We start from the raw sequence: 17,225 nt of genomic DNA on the forward strand, positions 1-17,225 counted from the left end.
CACAGAGGAGACTCACTGTGGCAGACGGGAGACAGCAGAGATGCCTCCAAGCCCGCAGCCCCTGTCTGTCTTCTCCTGTAAATATAAATATGATAGGGCGGTCACTCCCCAAATGAGGCAAAGAGACTTTTAAAAAGATGTAATGAAGGTATTTAATCACTTTAGCTCATTAAAAAGGAGAGTTTCCTGATGGGGCCTGAACTCTTAAAAAGAATCTGCAGGTTGGAGATGGAGGAAGTCGTAGAGACATACTCTTGCTGGCCTGAAAGAAAAAAGAATCCATATCCTGAACTGCCTTCCAAGGTCACATGACAAGGGATTGCCAGTGACTTCTAGAAGCTAAAACTGTCCCCAGTCAACAAGTAGCAAGATATTGGGGACCTCAGTCCTACAGCCATAGGGAACTAGAGTCTGCCAACACCCTGAGTGAGACTGTCAGTGGACCCTGGGCTCAGGTGAGAACTGCAGGGCAGCTGACACCTGATCGCAGCTTCTGAGACCCCGAGCAGAGGACCCAACTCTGTACGGTCTGGACTTTTGACCCACAGAAACTCTGAGACAAGAAAACTTTGTTTTATAAGTTGCTAAGTTTGTGGTCATCTGTAATATGGCACGAGAACTAAGATACTGGGGTGAGGAGTGATTGGTCTCCTTTTACTCCACAGAATCAAAGAGGAGTGGCTGGGACCCAGAAATGCACCCATTCCCTGGTTTTGTTCTTTGTTCAGGAGTGACTGCGTCCCTTTCTAGCTCTATTTAAACTTGACTTACCCAAAGCCCCGAGCGAGCTCCAGCTGTCCTGTTCTTCTATCCGTCTCAAAAGCTCTCCTCCTGTCATGTTGATACCTAAGCCTTGGGATTTAATTCACGTATTAGCAGCAGCCACTGTTCTAGGAAGATCCCCAATATCCAAGCCTGTCCAGGTGAGGCTGAACCCCAGTCTGCTTGCCCATCAGGCTGAATTTACACAGGATACCCATCAGTTAAGGCCGTATTTGCCTGCACGCTAGGTCTCTGAGTATTTGTCATTTGTCATTGGGGAAGCAAGTTGCATTCATCAGACTCCATTCATTCTCCCAGGATCGCTGAACCCACAATAATCTTGGCTGCGTCGCTGCCCGAGGACTGGTAGCTGTGAAAAATGGCGGTCGGCTGCAGATATTCCAAACCTGCTTTGTGGCATGACTCTCTTCAGGGGCAGTGGTTGTGATGCTGAATAAGATTAATAGAGCTTATGTCATCATGTTTATGGGGCATAAAACCCCCAACTGTGGATTAATGGATATCTTGGTGGAAAAAAATACATTTTACTCCTTTATGCCTTGATGGGTGAGCTGCAGTTGGCATCAGTAGAAATATAGAGAGAGATTGCCTTCAGAAGGTCAGTTTTTAAAGGACTTTTTTGACCTCTAAGTCAGTGAAAATGGATTTTTTATTGTTGACCAAGACAACTGTAACAAAAGACTTTCAATCTTAGAAAAAATTCTTACTGAAGTGTAATATTCAGAGAACACAGATCCTAAGTATGACTTTTCACAGACTGAACGCATCTATGGAACTAGCGCCCAGATTGAAAAACCAGGGTCCCAAGCATTTCCCTAGGTCTCTTTCCACCAACCCTCACCCCAGAGTTATTTGCTATATTAATTTTTAACACCATTGGTGACTCTTCCTATTTCTCTAACATTTTTAAACTTTATAGAAATGGAACCATCCAGTGTGAACTCCATTTTTTTCTGGATTCTGTCATTCAATATTTTTAATTTGTATTATTGTGTGTAGTTATACATTTTCAAGTCTTTCCAGTTTGTGTATCCCCTTGTATGCATGCGTGCATTTATGCTAAGTCACTTCAGTCATGTCCGATTCTGTGCAGCCCTATGGACTGCAGCCCACCAGACTCCTCTGTCTGTGAGATTCTCCAGGTAAGAATATGGGAGTGGGTTGCCATGCCCTCCTCCAGGGAATCTTCCTGACCCAGGGATCAAACCTGTGTCTCTTATGTCCCCTGCATTGGCAGGTAGGTTCTTTACCACTTGCATCACCAGGGAAGCCCCTTGTATGAATAGATCACAATTAATTTATTCATTCTACTCTTTGTGGGCAATAAGTAGCTACCAAGTTGGAGATAACTACAAACTAGTGCTGCTGTGAATGCTGCAGTATATGTCCTTTAGTAAACATTTATAGACATTCTGCTGGGTGTCTGCCTGGAGAATCCCAGAGACAGGGGAGCCCAGTGGGCTTCCGTCTATGGGGTCACACAGAGTCGGACATGACTGAAGTGACTTAGCAGCAGCAGCTGGGTGTCTGCCTGGGGGTGGAATTGTTGGGTTGTAGGGTATGTACATATTCAGCTAATTTAGTAGGCACTGCCAAATAATTTTCCAAAGTGACTGTAAAGCAGTATATGAAAGTTCTTGTTAATCCACATCCTTGCCAATATTTGATACTGTTTATTCACTTTAAAAAGGTTTTTAAAACATCATAGTTTACAGGTACTATCATTGAAACTAAGCAGTTTATACTTATTGATACTGTATAAAAGTATCAATGCTGGGCTCAGGCACCTTTGTACTTGGCATAGTTTCGTTGGATAAGATGACAATCAGTAACAATAAATGACTCACCCTTTGTGTGGCTCTTTTCTACTTTTTGTAAAACATCCAGGCCCCTCTATAATTCTGTACTCAGGTTCTCTGACAAACGTAAATGAAAGTCTTGTGTTTTGCCAAAAGAAGCCATCTTTTGTTCTGGAACTAAAGTACCCTTGAAATACATCTGCCATAAACGTGCCTTTTAGTCAGATCTGTTTTCCTTAACTAGAACTCTGGGAATATTTACAAAGTTCCTGCTATGTGTCAGGACCTACACAATGCAAAGGTGAGCGTCACCCTAGTCTTCTTAAGGTTCTAGTTTAAGATTGTAAAGAACTACAGTTAGGTCATCAATTCCTAAAAACGTTAATGTCACCTTTTATACTATTTGCAAGTATGTTTCAGCCTGAGGACCCATCTGAGTTTACCAATAACTTGTACATTAAAAAAAAAAAAAGAGTGTGAATCATTTTAAATACAGAAGTTTCTTTAACTACCAAACATCACCTGCATACTTCAGGAAGTTCACCAAGAAGATGGGCTGCTGCTGCTGCTAAGTTGCTTCAGTCGTGTCCGACTCTGTGCAACCCCACAGACGGAAGCCCACCAGGCTCCCCCATCCCTGGGATTCTCCAGGCAAGAACACTGGAGTGGGTTGCCATTTCCTTCTCCAATGTGTGAAAGTGAAAAGTGGAAGTGAACTCGCTCAGTCATGTAAGACTCTTCGCGACCCCATGGATCGCAGCCTACCAGGCTCCTCCGTCCATGGGATTTTCCAGGCAAGAGTACTGGAGTGGGGTGCCATTGCCTTCTCTGAAGAAGATGGGCTAGGACCAACCAAAGTCTATCCTGAAGAAAGTAACTGGACTCTGAGTAGCCTTGACAGGTTATACCCTGTCATAAAGGAGCATTTTTATTATTCTTTGCCCTGCATCATGTTCTTCACCATAATATCCAACTAAAGGATTTAAAGATTACATCAGTTGAGTGTAATCAGGGAAGCAGAACTTTATGAGAGATACGGAATAAGGGTTTTCTTATAGGGAATTAGAGCTTATTCAACAGCGAGAAACTGAGGAAGTCGGTGTCCAGAAGGGGATGACTTCTGGCGGAACAGAGAAGAGCCTCTAACTAGGGCCCCGCAGAGGGAGGTGCTGAACACGTGTGTGGAAGGTCATAGCCTCCACATCCGACCAGGCCTGGAGCGTGTGAGCAGGGCAGGAGGGTCATGAGCACAGCTACATGCCAGATGGAAGTGAGCAGAGACAAAGCGGGAGCCACACAAGCAAAGAGGAGCCACAGGAGCGAACTGCCACATCCATGCGCCTCTCGGGCCGGGACCCCGAGCTGCTGCAGTGAGCACAGAGCTCACTTCCAGCTAGGTCTGTTGGCTAGGACTTCTGCACGTGAATTCTCCAGGGACCTCTGATTCTCGGGGCACAGAGATTAGGTATGAGAGCGAGCATCCCAAGAGAACCAGGCAGAAACTGCATCACCTTTCACGACACGGACCCAGAACTCACATATCATTTCTGCAAGGGTTCTAGGCACTCCCAGATTCAAGAGAAGGAAATAGAGACCCCACCTCTCAATGAGAGGATGATCAGCATTACATCTTAAGAGGAACCTGAAGGATGGGGTATCTTGCACACCATCTCGGAAAATAGAGTCCATCACAAGTGATGACCAATACCCATAATGAGTTTATAAACACAGAGCTTGCCAGCTAAATGAGCTCTTATCCAGCAATAACCCCAAGCATATATATGTATGAGAATACATGCACATATGTGTATATAACAAGTACTTGTCAAATGAGGTTAATTCTTGGGTTTAACTTGCTTCCAAGATATTTTCAGTGTTATGCCTAAGGATAAGGGAAGAGAACTGGGCCACCCAATTAGTTTAAAGTAAAAGTACTTTTCCCTCATCATCCATCTTCTCTCTGTGGAAAAAAAAAAAGAATAAATCAGGCTGCTAAATTTTGGACCCACACCATTTCCATGGTTCAGTTCATTTCAGTTGAGTCACTCAGTCGTGTCCGACTCTTTGCATGGTAACAAACCCAAAAATGTTAAAAGGTAGATTATAATTCATGCAATATTTAAGAAATCTGGATTTAGTCTGTAGTCCCTAAAAGTACGCTTAATAGCAGTGAATAACATTACCACTAACCTTCCTTCCCCCCAGCAAATGCACTCCACACACATACACGCAGCATAAGTGTGTGTTTTTTAATTCCACAATTTATATTGTGAACAAAAAAATAAGGAGAAATGAGCACAGTTGAGACTGTCTGGCTTGGCTTGTTCTTCTTAGATCTGCTTTGAACCAAATTTTCTTATTTTGATTTTGATCTCAATTAGAGGACTTTAGAAATAATCTGATCATTTGAAGCCTGGAGAAAAAAGTCGACCGTCACAAGCACAGAAGTGAGAATAACTATGGTGTTTGGAAATTATAAGTAATTTACTGAAGCTGACGAGTAGAATACGTCTAACACAGAATTTTACTGTTTTAACTTATTTGATTAAACTATAATTGACTTACAATATTATGTTAATTTCTGCCATACAGCAAAGTGGTTCAGTTATATATATATATATATTCTTTTTCATATTATTTTCCACTATGATTTATCACAGGATATTGAATATAGTTCCCAGAGCTATACAATAGGACTTTATAAAATACTTTACATCTGCTAATCCCAGACTCCTACCCCATCCCTACCCTACCTCTCCTTCCCTTTGGCCACCACAGGTCTGTTCTCTATGTTTGTGAGTCTGTTTCTGTTTCATAGATAAGTTCATTTGTGTCATATTTTAGACTCCACATGTGAGTGATATCATATGGTATTCGTCCTCTTTCTGACTTAGTATGAAAATCTCTAGGGCCATCTATGTTGCTGCAAATGATGTTATTTCATTTTTATGACTGAATAGTAACAGAATCTTATTTCTAATGTTAGGACTTGTAATTATGATGTATTTCATATGTATAGAAAGGTATAGAATGAGTATAGAATATGATATCTATGTACCTACCCCCATAGTTAATAGTGGTTACCCATCACCACATTTTTTCTTGAATCTCCTTTCTTTCTATATAAATAAAATATTCACTATTCAGTTAAAGCCTTACCAGTCCATCATTTTACCTTCCCTCCATTTCCAGACATCATCGTTGTCTTGAAGTTCATATGTTACCTATGAAGTTACCTGTGTTTCTGGGAGTTAGTGCTCATGAATGAATCTCTACGCTCTTGTATATTTGTGTTTTAAAATTTTGTGTAGTGGCATCAGAGCATGTATGTCCTTTTGTAACTCATTTTTAATGCTTGACATTATGATTTTTATCTTTAGCTACAGGGCATAAACACACCATAGGGAAACTGGAGGAGAGCATTCAATATTGTACAGATAGTTAATCACTGATTCAACTAAATGTATATATAACCTGGAGAGTGAGTTGATGGTGAGTTTTTACATTTGTCGAAAATGTTAATGCCGTGTAGGCAGGACTGGACACCAGACACTCAGGCGAATAGAGGGAAAGGAAAGCAGGGTTATTTGTGCCCCAGTCCTCCCATTTCTGAAGGGTAGGTGCTGTCTCCACCCTGTGGGAACAGTGGCTGGGCACACACAGTCTTTGTTAAAGTCCAGTGACCGCCCAGGAGGCAGTCCACTTAGCTGGGGGTCTAGCCTTGTGCAGGTATCAGGAAGCCACACCTCTGAGCCTCCATCAGGGAACCCTGGTGATTCTTTGTGTCCTAATCCTCTCCCTCCCCTCCCAGTCACGTAGACCGCTCTCCTCCTAGGAACTCTGGGGCTTGGCTCATGTGACTCTGTCCCCCGCAGGCTGGGAGAGCTGAGAGGTTGGGTAGATGAAATCCATTTGGATTTTTTCCTGTCCTCTCACACATACACCCCACTTCTGTTCCCTACTGATGTTCTGTTCAGTTGCCAGTTGCAATTTGATGGATGGAGTAATTTTTAACTTTTTGTACATTGTTAAAATAAAGGAAAAAAGGGGGTGTTCGTTTTCAAGACACAGAATTGAGTCACTGATTTAATATCAGATATCCATGAGCTGTTAGGTGTACCCCATCTCTCTTCTATGGTACCAATTACTCTAGGAATGTCTCAGAGAAACTCCTTACGTGCAGAAGCTCTTGAAACAGAACAAAGGGACTGTGCAAACATTTTACTTCTGAAGTGGCATGAGATTAGTTACATTGGCCTCATGTACTGTCAACTAATTATAGTTTATTTCTGCTGCATTTCCAAGTATGTAAAGCTAAAAGCAAGTGACTGCATACAAATTATACTGTGTAAAGCTTTTTAGGTCATGTTCAAATACTAACAGTTTTGATAAATATATTTGTTTAACAAGAGTAGGACAAAGAGCTCTCTGTTTACTGACATACTTTATTGTCATTCCGCTCTACCCCTCTCGTGTGGCTGTTTAATAGAACATAAAAGTCTAGGTATCCTGGTGGAATCTCAGATCTTATTTATAGCTTGTCTCAGAGTAGCTTATTGTCATTTATTATTTCTTATTTGATTTATACAACATCTTTCCACCAAATTGCCCATGGGTTTATTTACATAGAGAATGCATTCACACACACACACACACTCACACGTATGAACTTCACTCGGTGTTCTCATATCGTTAGCATCTGTGAGAGGGTCTTCTGTTTATTTTTTGTTCAAAGACCATGTTCTGAGAATGCATTTGCCATATTTCCTCTCACTTTAGGTATCTATTGTTTGCCCCTAGGTGGATCGGATCATCTTCTGTGTCTTCCTAGAGGTCGACTTCAAAATCTACAAAAAGAAAATGGGCGAGTTTTTCCCGACAGGTGAGTAAAGCAGTTTGTTTCCTTTGAAATTGGAAGGTGGAAAAGTGAGGGCATCACTTGTAGTTCTACAACTTTATTTTGCCGCCTAAATAGTGCTACAAGTGTGATTTCCATACACCAGTCACATCTGACAACTTGTGTTTTACTTTTTAAGATCTAAAGCAGGTGACAGGAAATCGAGACTCTATACCTCTTGCTCCTGCCAGGTCACCGTGTTGTCTTGGGAAAGGTGGTTCATCTCCTGAGTCTCAGTCCCGCACATCAAAAGTGAGGGGCTGGACCAAACGATATTTTCTCTTGCTCTAAATTTCATGTCCTGTGATTCCTTCCCCACACTTGTAAGCCGTCCAGGTCTAGAAATTGTATGAAACCCATTAATATTTATAGTCACAATTCAGATTGTTACTACGTTCTATCCCTCTTCTCCCCGGTTTTCTTACCCCAAATTGCAGTGGAGAGAGCAGTCCTTTCTAGGGCAATCTGAAAAAGGTCTTATTTTTATCTTTCTTCACACTACTTTTTAGAAAGTAGGAGAAACCTCAGGGTTGTTAGAGAACCTTGAGTAAATGATTTACATCCATCGAATGTGCCATTAACTGTACTTGGTCCATGTGAATATCACCCCCACTATCCCTCTTCCAGCCTGTGAATACCTTGATATTTTTATAGTTTCACTATGTCACGGTACCCTATGCACATTTTTCAGCCATAATAAGAACAGCTCCAGGTAATTTCAAACTACCATGAGAGTTCCAAAGAATAGCAAGGAGAGATAAGAAAGTCTTCTTAGGTGATCAGTGCAAAGAAATAGCGGGAAAAATCAGAAAGGGAAAGATTAGAGACCTCTTCAAGAAAATTAGAGATATCAAGGGAACATTTCATGCAAAGATGGGCACAATAAACGACAGAAATGGTGTGGACTTAACAGAAGCAGAAGTTATTAAGAAGAGGTGGCAAGAATATACAGAACTGCACAAAAAAAGATCTTCATGACCCAGATAACCACGATGGTGTGATCACTCATCTAGAGCCAGACATTCTGGAGAAGTGGGCCTTAGGAAGCATCACTACAAAAAAAGCTAGTGGAAGTGATGGAATTCCAGCTGAGCTATTTCAAATCCTAAAAGATGATGCTGTGAAAGTGCTACACTCAATATGCCAGCAAATTTGGAAAACTCAGTAGTGGCCACGGGACTGGAAAAGATCAGTTTTAATTCCAGTCCCAAAGAAAGGCAATATCAAAGAATATTCAAACTACTTCACAATTGTACTCATCTCACACGCTAGCAAAGTAATGCTCAAAATTCTCCAGGCTAGGCTTCAACAGTACATGAACTGAGAACTTCCAGATGTTCAAACTGGATTTCAGAAAGGCAGAGGAACCAGAGATCAAATTGCCAACATCCTTTGGATCACAGAAAAAGCAAGAGAATTCCAGAAAAACATCCACTTCTGCTTCATTGACTATGCTAAAGCCTTTGACTGTGTGGATCACAACGAACTGTGGAAAATCCTTAAAGGGTTGGGAATACTGGACCACCTTACCTGCCTCCTGAGTAACCTGTATGCAGGTCAAGAAGCAATAGTTAGAACTGGACATGGAATAATGGACTGATTCCAAATTGGGAAAGGCGTACATTAAGATTGTATATTGTCACCCTGCTCATTTAACTTCTAAGCAGAGCACATCATGCAAAATGCCAGGCTATATGAAGCACAAGCTGGAGTCAAGATTGCCAGGAGAACTATCAATAACCTCAGATATGTAGATGACACCAGCCTGATGGCAGAAAGCAAAGAGGAACTAAAGACCCTCTTGATGAAAGTGAAAGAGGAGAGTGAGAAATCTTGCTTAAAACTCAACATTCAATAAAGTAAGATCATGGCATCTGATCCCATCACTTAATGGCAAATAGATGGGGAAGCAGTGGAAGCAGGGACAGACTTTATTTTCTTGGGCTCCAAAATCGCTGCAGATGGAGACTGCAGCCATGAAATTAAAAGACACTTGCTCCATGGAAGAAAAGCTACAACAAACCTAGACAGCGTATTAAAAAACAGAGACATTACTTTACCAACAAAGGTCCATATGGTCAAAGTTATGGTTTTCCCAATAGTCATGTATAGATGTGAGAGTTGGATCATAAAGAAAGCTGAATGTCAAAGAATTGATGCTTTTGGTATTGTAGAAGTCTCTTGACAGTCCTTTAGACTATAAGAAGATCAAACCAGTCCATCCTAAAGGAAATCAGTCCTGAAGATGCATTGGAAGAACTGATGCTAAAACTGAAGCTCCAATACTTTGGCCACCTGATGTGAAGAAGTGACATTGGAACAAACGCTGACATTGGGGAGGAGAAAGGGATGATAGAGGATGAAGTGGTTCGATGGCATCACCAACTCGATGGACATGAGTTTGTGCAAGCTCTAGGAAATGGTGATGGACAGGGAAGCCTGGCATGCTGCAGTCCACATCACAGGGAGTTGGGCATGCCTGAGTTATTGAACTGAACTGATGAACACTGAGGTGCCTGCCTTTCAGAAAGATTTTTTGAGGTTTTCATGTCCATCTCAAGTGGTCTTTCATCTACTGTCTTTCACTAGTGATCCTGGCAGGTAGGAAGTTGTGAATGAAGGCTACTGATGCCTGTCAGCCTCTTAAGCAACCTATCAGAGCCTCATGATAGAGAGGATGCCCCTTCCACCCTCAGATCAGGTTCTATTGCCTAGGTATGAAATAGCTACAGAAAATGCTGGAGATGTTCCACTCTGTGCAGATGATCAAGATGGGCTAAGTTCTCCTGGGTGATCTGAAGTCCTCTGTAATGTTATAACTGAAAGGTGAACCTACTAAGTGTATTTCATTTGGCACTTTACAATGTCCCCCTAACTGGAACATAGCGTCAATCCAGAGAGACTCCCATGTGATGAAGAAGATCAGGGTTGTGATCTTTTTTCTCTTTTTCCTCCTCCTCCTTCTTCCCCTCCTTGTTTCACTTGTATTCATTTTTTCAAGCAACTCAGTATTTTCCAGAATATAAAGCACATAATAGCTCTATTTAATAAGTAGTTGCTGATATGAGTTGAATTTAATAAATTCTCTCCATAATCGCATGGCTTCTTTCTGTTTCAATCTCCTTGTTCCATCTTCTCTGTTTATTTCCTGTATAATCACAGTGAACAGATTTCTGTATTTTAAAGTCTTCTTAAAAGAAAATGTCCATTCATGTAAAAAATGCAAGTTGCTGTGGCATGTGATTGTAAATGTCTTGTCAACACCACAACATGATTTATAAGATTTTATAAATTTCAGATTCCTTAATATATGTGGCAATAATGACATCATATTCATTTTTAAACCTCTGAAAATGAAACTTGTTTTCAATCTAACATATGAGAAAAAAAATAATTGTACAAGTGTAATGCATTGCTATTAAAACAAATCTATCCATGAGCAGGTGTTTCTAGTGATGCAAAGCCAAAAATCATATTACAAGTTTTAAAAAATGGGACAGTTTTAGTGGTCTAGAATGTATTAATAACTATGCAAATAAATTATTGTTTGAAAATTGCTATTTTAAGTAAATCCAAAATGCATCTTAGCACACAAGTGAGTGAAATAATAATAAAATCATTCTCAGTTTCACATCAGTGCTTTGAATCATGCCATGCTCATGAAATTATTTCTATTACATATTTATAATAGTAAGCACATTTTTAAACTAAATGTCAAAATCCTCCAATATTGTTCCATATTTCTTCAATGCTGAGGCCTCAGCCATTTGTAAATTATAAATATGAAATAAAAGTAACTTCTAATGGAATATGTGACTGCTAATATAGATGATATACATTATCTGTCCATAATTTGAATTTATGGTTAATTCATGACCATACTATCTTTGATTGGAATATAATTTTTCTGACTTGCACATACTCCCTGACTGTCTTCAGATTATCTAGCTAGTCTTCTTAACCCTTCCCAATGCAGTCATGATCATAGTTTAGGGGGAAAAGTCATTTTTGTATTAAACCAGATCTCTGTGTTTGGGGATACTGTAGTCCCATGTCTTTAAATTTCATAATGGAGACTAAGGCAAAATGAATAAGAAAACAGTAGAAGTTAGACTAGAAATGATCATAATAAAGATACAACACATGCATAACTACTGTTTGATGTTACTAACAGGCATAATAGCTAACCTTATGGATTGATTTCTATCAGTCATAAGATACATAGATTAAATCAGTTAAGTCTTCATAACTCTGAGGAAATCAGCACCATAGCAGCCCTACTTTTTCAATATGGAAAATGAGGCACACTTCAGAAAATTGAGACATATAGCTAGGGAGTAACAGACCTGTATTTTAAAACTGAGAATGGTATCTGTCACTGCACAAGTAAAGGAGATCCAACCAGTCCATTCTAAAGGAGATCAATCCTGGGTGTTCATTGGAGGGTCTGATGCTGAAGCTGAAACTCCAATACTTTGGCCACCTCATGCAATGAGTTGACTCATTGGAAAAGAGTCTGATACTGGGAGGGATTGGGGGTGGGAGGAGACGGGGACGACAGAGAATGAGATGGCTGGATGGCATCACCGACTTGATGGACTTGAGTTTGAGTGAACTCCAGGAGTTGGTGATGGATAGGGAGGCCTGGCATGCTATGATTCATGGGGTCGCAAAGAGTCGGACACGACTGAGCGACTGAACTGAACTGAACTGAGAAGGCTGGGGTCAAAACCTAAGAGGCACCTGGAGCATCGAGAAAGTCTCCCTGATTTCATCTGATTCTCATCACTTTTCAAATCTGCTAAGCTTCTCTTCCTTCTAATAGCTGAATTTTCCCTCATGAAACCACTCTAAAATGAGTCAAGTTGGTACCTTATTATAGATTTCAAAATCAAATTCCATATAACTCATCCAGGTCGTGTAGCACAATTTTCTGTAGATAAGTGGTCACTAGGAAGTCAAAGGGATCATGGGAGAAGATGGAAAAGTGTCTGTATTAGTTTATCAGGGTTGCTATAATAAAGGGTCACAAATTAGATGGCTCAAACAACTGAAATTTACCTTCTCACAATCCTGAGGACTAGAAATTCAGAATCGGGGTGTTGGGGGGCTGATTTACTCGTCAGCGTCTCTCCGTGGCTGGTCGATGGCCATCTTTCTCCCGTGTCTTCATGTGGTCTTCCCTCTGTGTGTCTTTGTCTCAGTCTCCTTTTCTTACAGGGGCATCATTCATATTGGATCAGGGTCCACCCCGGTAATTCATTTTAAATTAATACTTCTTTAAAACCCTATCTCCAAGTGGTCACAGAGAGTTCAGTTCATTCGCTCAGTTGTGTCTGACTCTTTCTGACCCCATGGACTGCAGCACGCCAGGCTTCCCTGTCCATCACCAACTCCCGGAGCTTACTCAGACTCAAGTCCATTGAGTCGGTGATGCCATCCAACCATCTCATCCTCTGTTGTCCCCTTCTCCTCCCACCTTCAATCTTTCCCAGCATCAGGGTCTTTTCAAATGAATCAGTTCTTCGTATCAGGTGGCCACAGTACTGGAGTTTCAGCTTCAGCATCAGTTCTTCCAATGAATATTCAGGACTGATTTCCTTTAGGATGGACTGGTTAGACAGATGGTTAGGGCTTCAAAATATGATTGTTGGGGGGACACATTTAGCCCTTAATAGAGCCCATCAGGGAAATGCATTAGGAACTTTGGAGGAAAGAAACCAGCAACAGGTTTTTTTGAAGTTTTATGTCTTTCTGTGGGTGAAGCACACATGATTTTTTCTTTCTGGGAGTATTTGTTAGCAGTCTGGTGTGGCAGCTTATGGAATTATCATACACTTTAGTTGCAAATAATTTATAGTTACATGTGTCATTTCATAGCCTACAGCAAGTAATATTTGTATGATTCAAGTCAGAAATATCTTTGTTCTTTACATAAAAGGTTTGGATTTTCCAGTGGGTAGGATTTATTTTGTGTAGTTTTCAGTGAATATAAAAAGCAAAGCACAAAAACACAAGTTCTGATCTTGAATGTGGTAGTCAATTTTTTTTATTGGACTCTTAAGTCTTAACAAAGAATTTAAGGATGTTCATTTTTCTCATAATAAGAATGTCAGATTCTCAGTTTTAAGATTAGATCAAAGACTCCTCATATTGGAAATTGAAAGATAGGGTCAAGTCACCACCTTCCCTTATTTTGGAGGGAAAGTCAAATTTCTTTACTGTCAGTTCAGTTCAGTTCAGTCGCTCAGTCACGTCCGACTCTTTGCGACCCCATGAATCACAGCACGCCAGACCTCCCTGTCCATCACCAACTCCCGGAGTTCACTCAAACTCATGTCCATCGAGTCGGTGATGCCATCCAGCCGTCTCATTCTCTGTCATCCCCATCTCCTCCTGCCCCCAATCCCTCCCAGCATCAGTCTTTTCCAGTGAGTCAACTCATCGCATGAGGTGGCCAAAGCGTTGGAGTTAGGGTTTCCCAAACAGTGGTGATTTTGCCCTTTCGAGAACAATTGGAGACATTTTTGTTACTCACAACTAGAGGAAGGGAAGTGCTGCTGCTGCTAAGTCGCTTTAGTCGTGTCGGACTCTGTGCGACCCCATGGATGGAAGCCCACCAGGCTCCCCGTCCCTGGGATTCTCCAGGCAAGAACACTGGAGTGGGTTGCCATTTCCTTCTCCAATGCATGAAAGTGAAAAGTGAAAGTGAAAGTGAAGTCGTGTCCGACTCTTAGCGACCCCATGGACTGCAGCCCACCAGGCTCCTCCGTCCATGGGACTTTCCAGGCAAGAGTACAGGAGTGGGGTGCCATTGCCTTCTCCCAGGGAAGTGCTACTGGCAGCTAGAGAGGCAATGCCAGGCATGGAACTCAACATCCGGTAATGCGCGAGACAGCGTCACAGCAAAGACTTCTCCGACCACAGATGTCAACAGTGCAAAAGCTGAGAAACTCTGCTCTTCTGTTACTGCCTCTCTCTTAACATTCAGGCCACCAAAGCAGGCTTTGCCTTTGGATTGGGTTTATTTCTACTGACTAACACCTTACCCAAACTTAGCTGGATTTGGAACCTGTGCCTTTGCCCTGACTTTTGACTCCCTGCATTCACAGCCATCTCCTGGTCTCGTCTCCTGGGTCTGCCTTCTCCCCATTCATTCTGGGCCCACAGATTTCTTTGTGTGTGCCTCTGTTACCCCCACCCCAACTGCCTGGTTCTTCCAGCCCCAGCCCACTCCTGGAATCACTGATGATTGCTACCTAGGAGATGTAATGTAATAATCTCAGAAAGTAATGAATAAGTGTAAAGGTGAAGCTAATAGGCAGAACAAGGAGGAACAAATTCACCAATTATTCTCTCTACATACCTCAAGCAAAACATGATTTCTTTGGCTAAAAGTTTTCACTTTTTTCAATGACCATTAGGTTAGTGACTGTTCATTGACAATATTACCTTGTGAGCTCACACATATATTTGATATTAGAAATCTGCAGTCCCCTACCAGTTTCTGAACTCAGTTGACTCATTCACAAACATTTATCCATATTCTCTTCATTGCTTGACCCTGAAAGTGATGAGATTTGTCCAATTTTTCTTCCAAGTAGGAAATTTATACAGCGTATATACAAAATTCATGCTGACTTATGCAGAGTTAACTATAATTAAATATGTATCTTTCAAATAGTAAGTAGCTGAGAAAATTAATAAAATAGGAGAATGATTGCAGGATGAAGTTGTATTCTTCTCAAACCTGCCACTTGTCTCTAAGAGGAAGATTTGCTTTAGACAGAAAATTTCATTTATGTTTTAGCGTGGCTCAAAAACTATTTGAGAAAATCAAATAGAAAAGAGGCTGAAATTTTCACTGTCTTTTTGATAGACATAGCAAAATAATGAACCATTTGACCCACCAATATATTTGGGAGGCATTTCCAACTACAGTATAAAATAATAAACTTTATAAAGCTGCAAAAATAATCTGTGCCTTAAAAATGAGCTTGAGAAATATATTTGTATTAATATACACACATAGAAACACATGTATGACCTGTATAAAGTTACTAGTAGATCAAATTAATAGACATAGAATTATGAATGTTTATAAATTGTGAATTTTACTGGAGATAATTTCTGCCCTTAAGTATAGATTTTTCTTTGTTGGATAATGCAAACCATTTGAATGAAAAAGTCAAAGCATAAGTGAGGTTTGAAAACTCTACATTGGCAACCTGCTAAAAATTAAACAGATGACAATAGTTGCCTAAATAGCATAGGTTTTATTCAAATATTGACAGACATATTATTAATTTATTTTATTGAGTGTGCAGACATATTTAGGTTTCATGCTTTTTCCCATCTTACATATAGATCATCATAAAGGAAACCCCAAGTATAGATTTTGGTGAGAACTGTCGTATCTTTTAACATATGCCTATTATTTTCTAAACACAACAAGTCAAGAATCTTCTCAACCAGGTTCCAGTTATTTCAATCTCCTTATAGACTTCCAAATATAAATTAAATTGTATTAATACAAATACATCTTTCATTAATTTTCCTGACCATGTGTTTCTGTCATTTCAGTTCAGTTCAGTTGCTCAGTCGTGTCCGACTCTTTGTGACCCCATGAATCACAGCACACCAGGCCTCCCTGTCCATCACCAACTCCCGGAGTTCACTCAAACTCATGTCCATTGAGTCAGTGATGCCATCCAGCCATCTCATTCTCTGTCATCCCCGTCTCCTCCTACCATCTCTGTCTAAATTATATACAGTCTTGCAGTTTGTCTTCAGCTGGATTTTTATGTTATGATTTCTTTTTTAATCTTTGTCTTGTCTCATCAGCGGAAAGGTAAATTTGGAGAGAATAGAGACCATTTCTGATATTCTGTTGTACTTCCATAATCTGGAAAAGTTCAGAATATGTATAGTAGGTGTTTATTAAACTAACAAAAAGCTACCATGACCTTTTAAGCTAAAACAAATAGTTCAGTTGGTAAAGAATCCACCAGCAATGCAGGAGGCCCTGGTTTGATCCCTGGGTCAGGAAGATCCATTGGAAAAGGGACAGGCTACCCACTCCAGTATTCTTGGGCTTCTCTCATGGCTCAGCTGGTAAAGAATCTGCCTGCAATGCAGGAGACCTGGTTCGGAAGGTCCTGTAGAGAAGGGAAAGGCTACCCACTGGCCTGGACAATTCCATGGACTATACACAGTCCATGGGGTCGCAAAGAGTTGGACACGACTGATTGACTTTCACTTTTCACTCAGGTAAAAGTTTTTTTTTTTTCCAGAAATGCTAATCTAGATAAAGGAACAACACTTCTTTTCATATATTTTTTGTCATAAGGGAAGAATATTTCTCTAAAAATATCTTTCTAAAATTATATCCTCTGACAAATGGACATGATTTTTTTAAATTTATACCTGAATCTATTCTTCCAAAGCTAAGAAGAAAAAGGTACAGTCAACCCTTCATATTCACAGCTTTCATATCTGTAGATTCAACCAACCTTTTTTAAAATATATATATTTTTTAATTTTAGCAAGTCCTTCAAAGCAAAACTTGAATTTGCTACATGCTAAGCATTTACATAGCATTAGGTATTATCAGTATTCTAGGAATGATTTAAAGTATATGAGAGGACAAGCGTAGGTTCCATGCATGTAATATGCCATTTTGTACAAAGGACTTGAGCATCCCTGGATTTGGGTATCTGCCTAAGATTACTAAAACCAATCTCCTT

General features: G+C 40.4%; 1 protein-coding gene across 1 annotated transcript in view; it reads left to right on the forward strand.

Annotated features, from left to right (window-relative positions):
• The window catches only part of LOC129556406 (ADP-ribose glycohydrolase MACROD2-like), a 1,168,845-nt gene that overhangs the window by 921,093 nt on the left and 230,527 nt on the right, over positions 1-17,225 (forward strand). The window contains exon 5 of the mRNA XM_088844309.1: positions 7,383-7,464. Within this exon, the coding sequence (XP_088700435.1) occupies positions 7,443-7,464 (22 nt within the window). The 5' untranslated portion in view covers positions 7,383-7,442. The remainder of the gene's footprint in view (positions 1-7,382; positions 7,465-17,225) is intronic.

This window comes from Moschus berezovskii, chromosome 15, assembly GCF_049115385.1.
Source record: "Moschus berezovskii isolate FMDL1 chromosome 15, NW_MosBer_1.0, whole genome shotgun sequence".
Lineage (NCBI taxonomy): Eukaryota > Metazoa > Chordata > Mammalia > Artiodactyla > Moschidae > Moschus > Moschus berezovskii.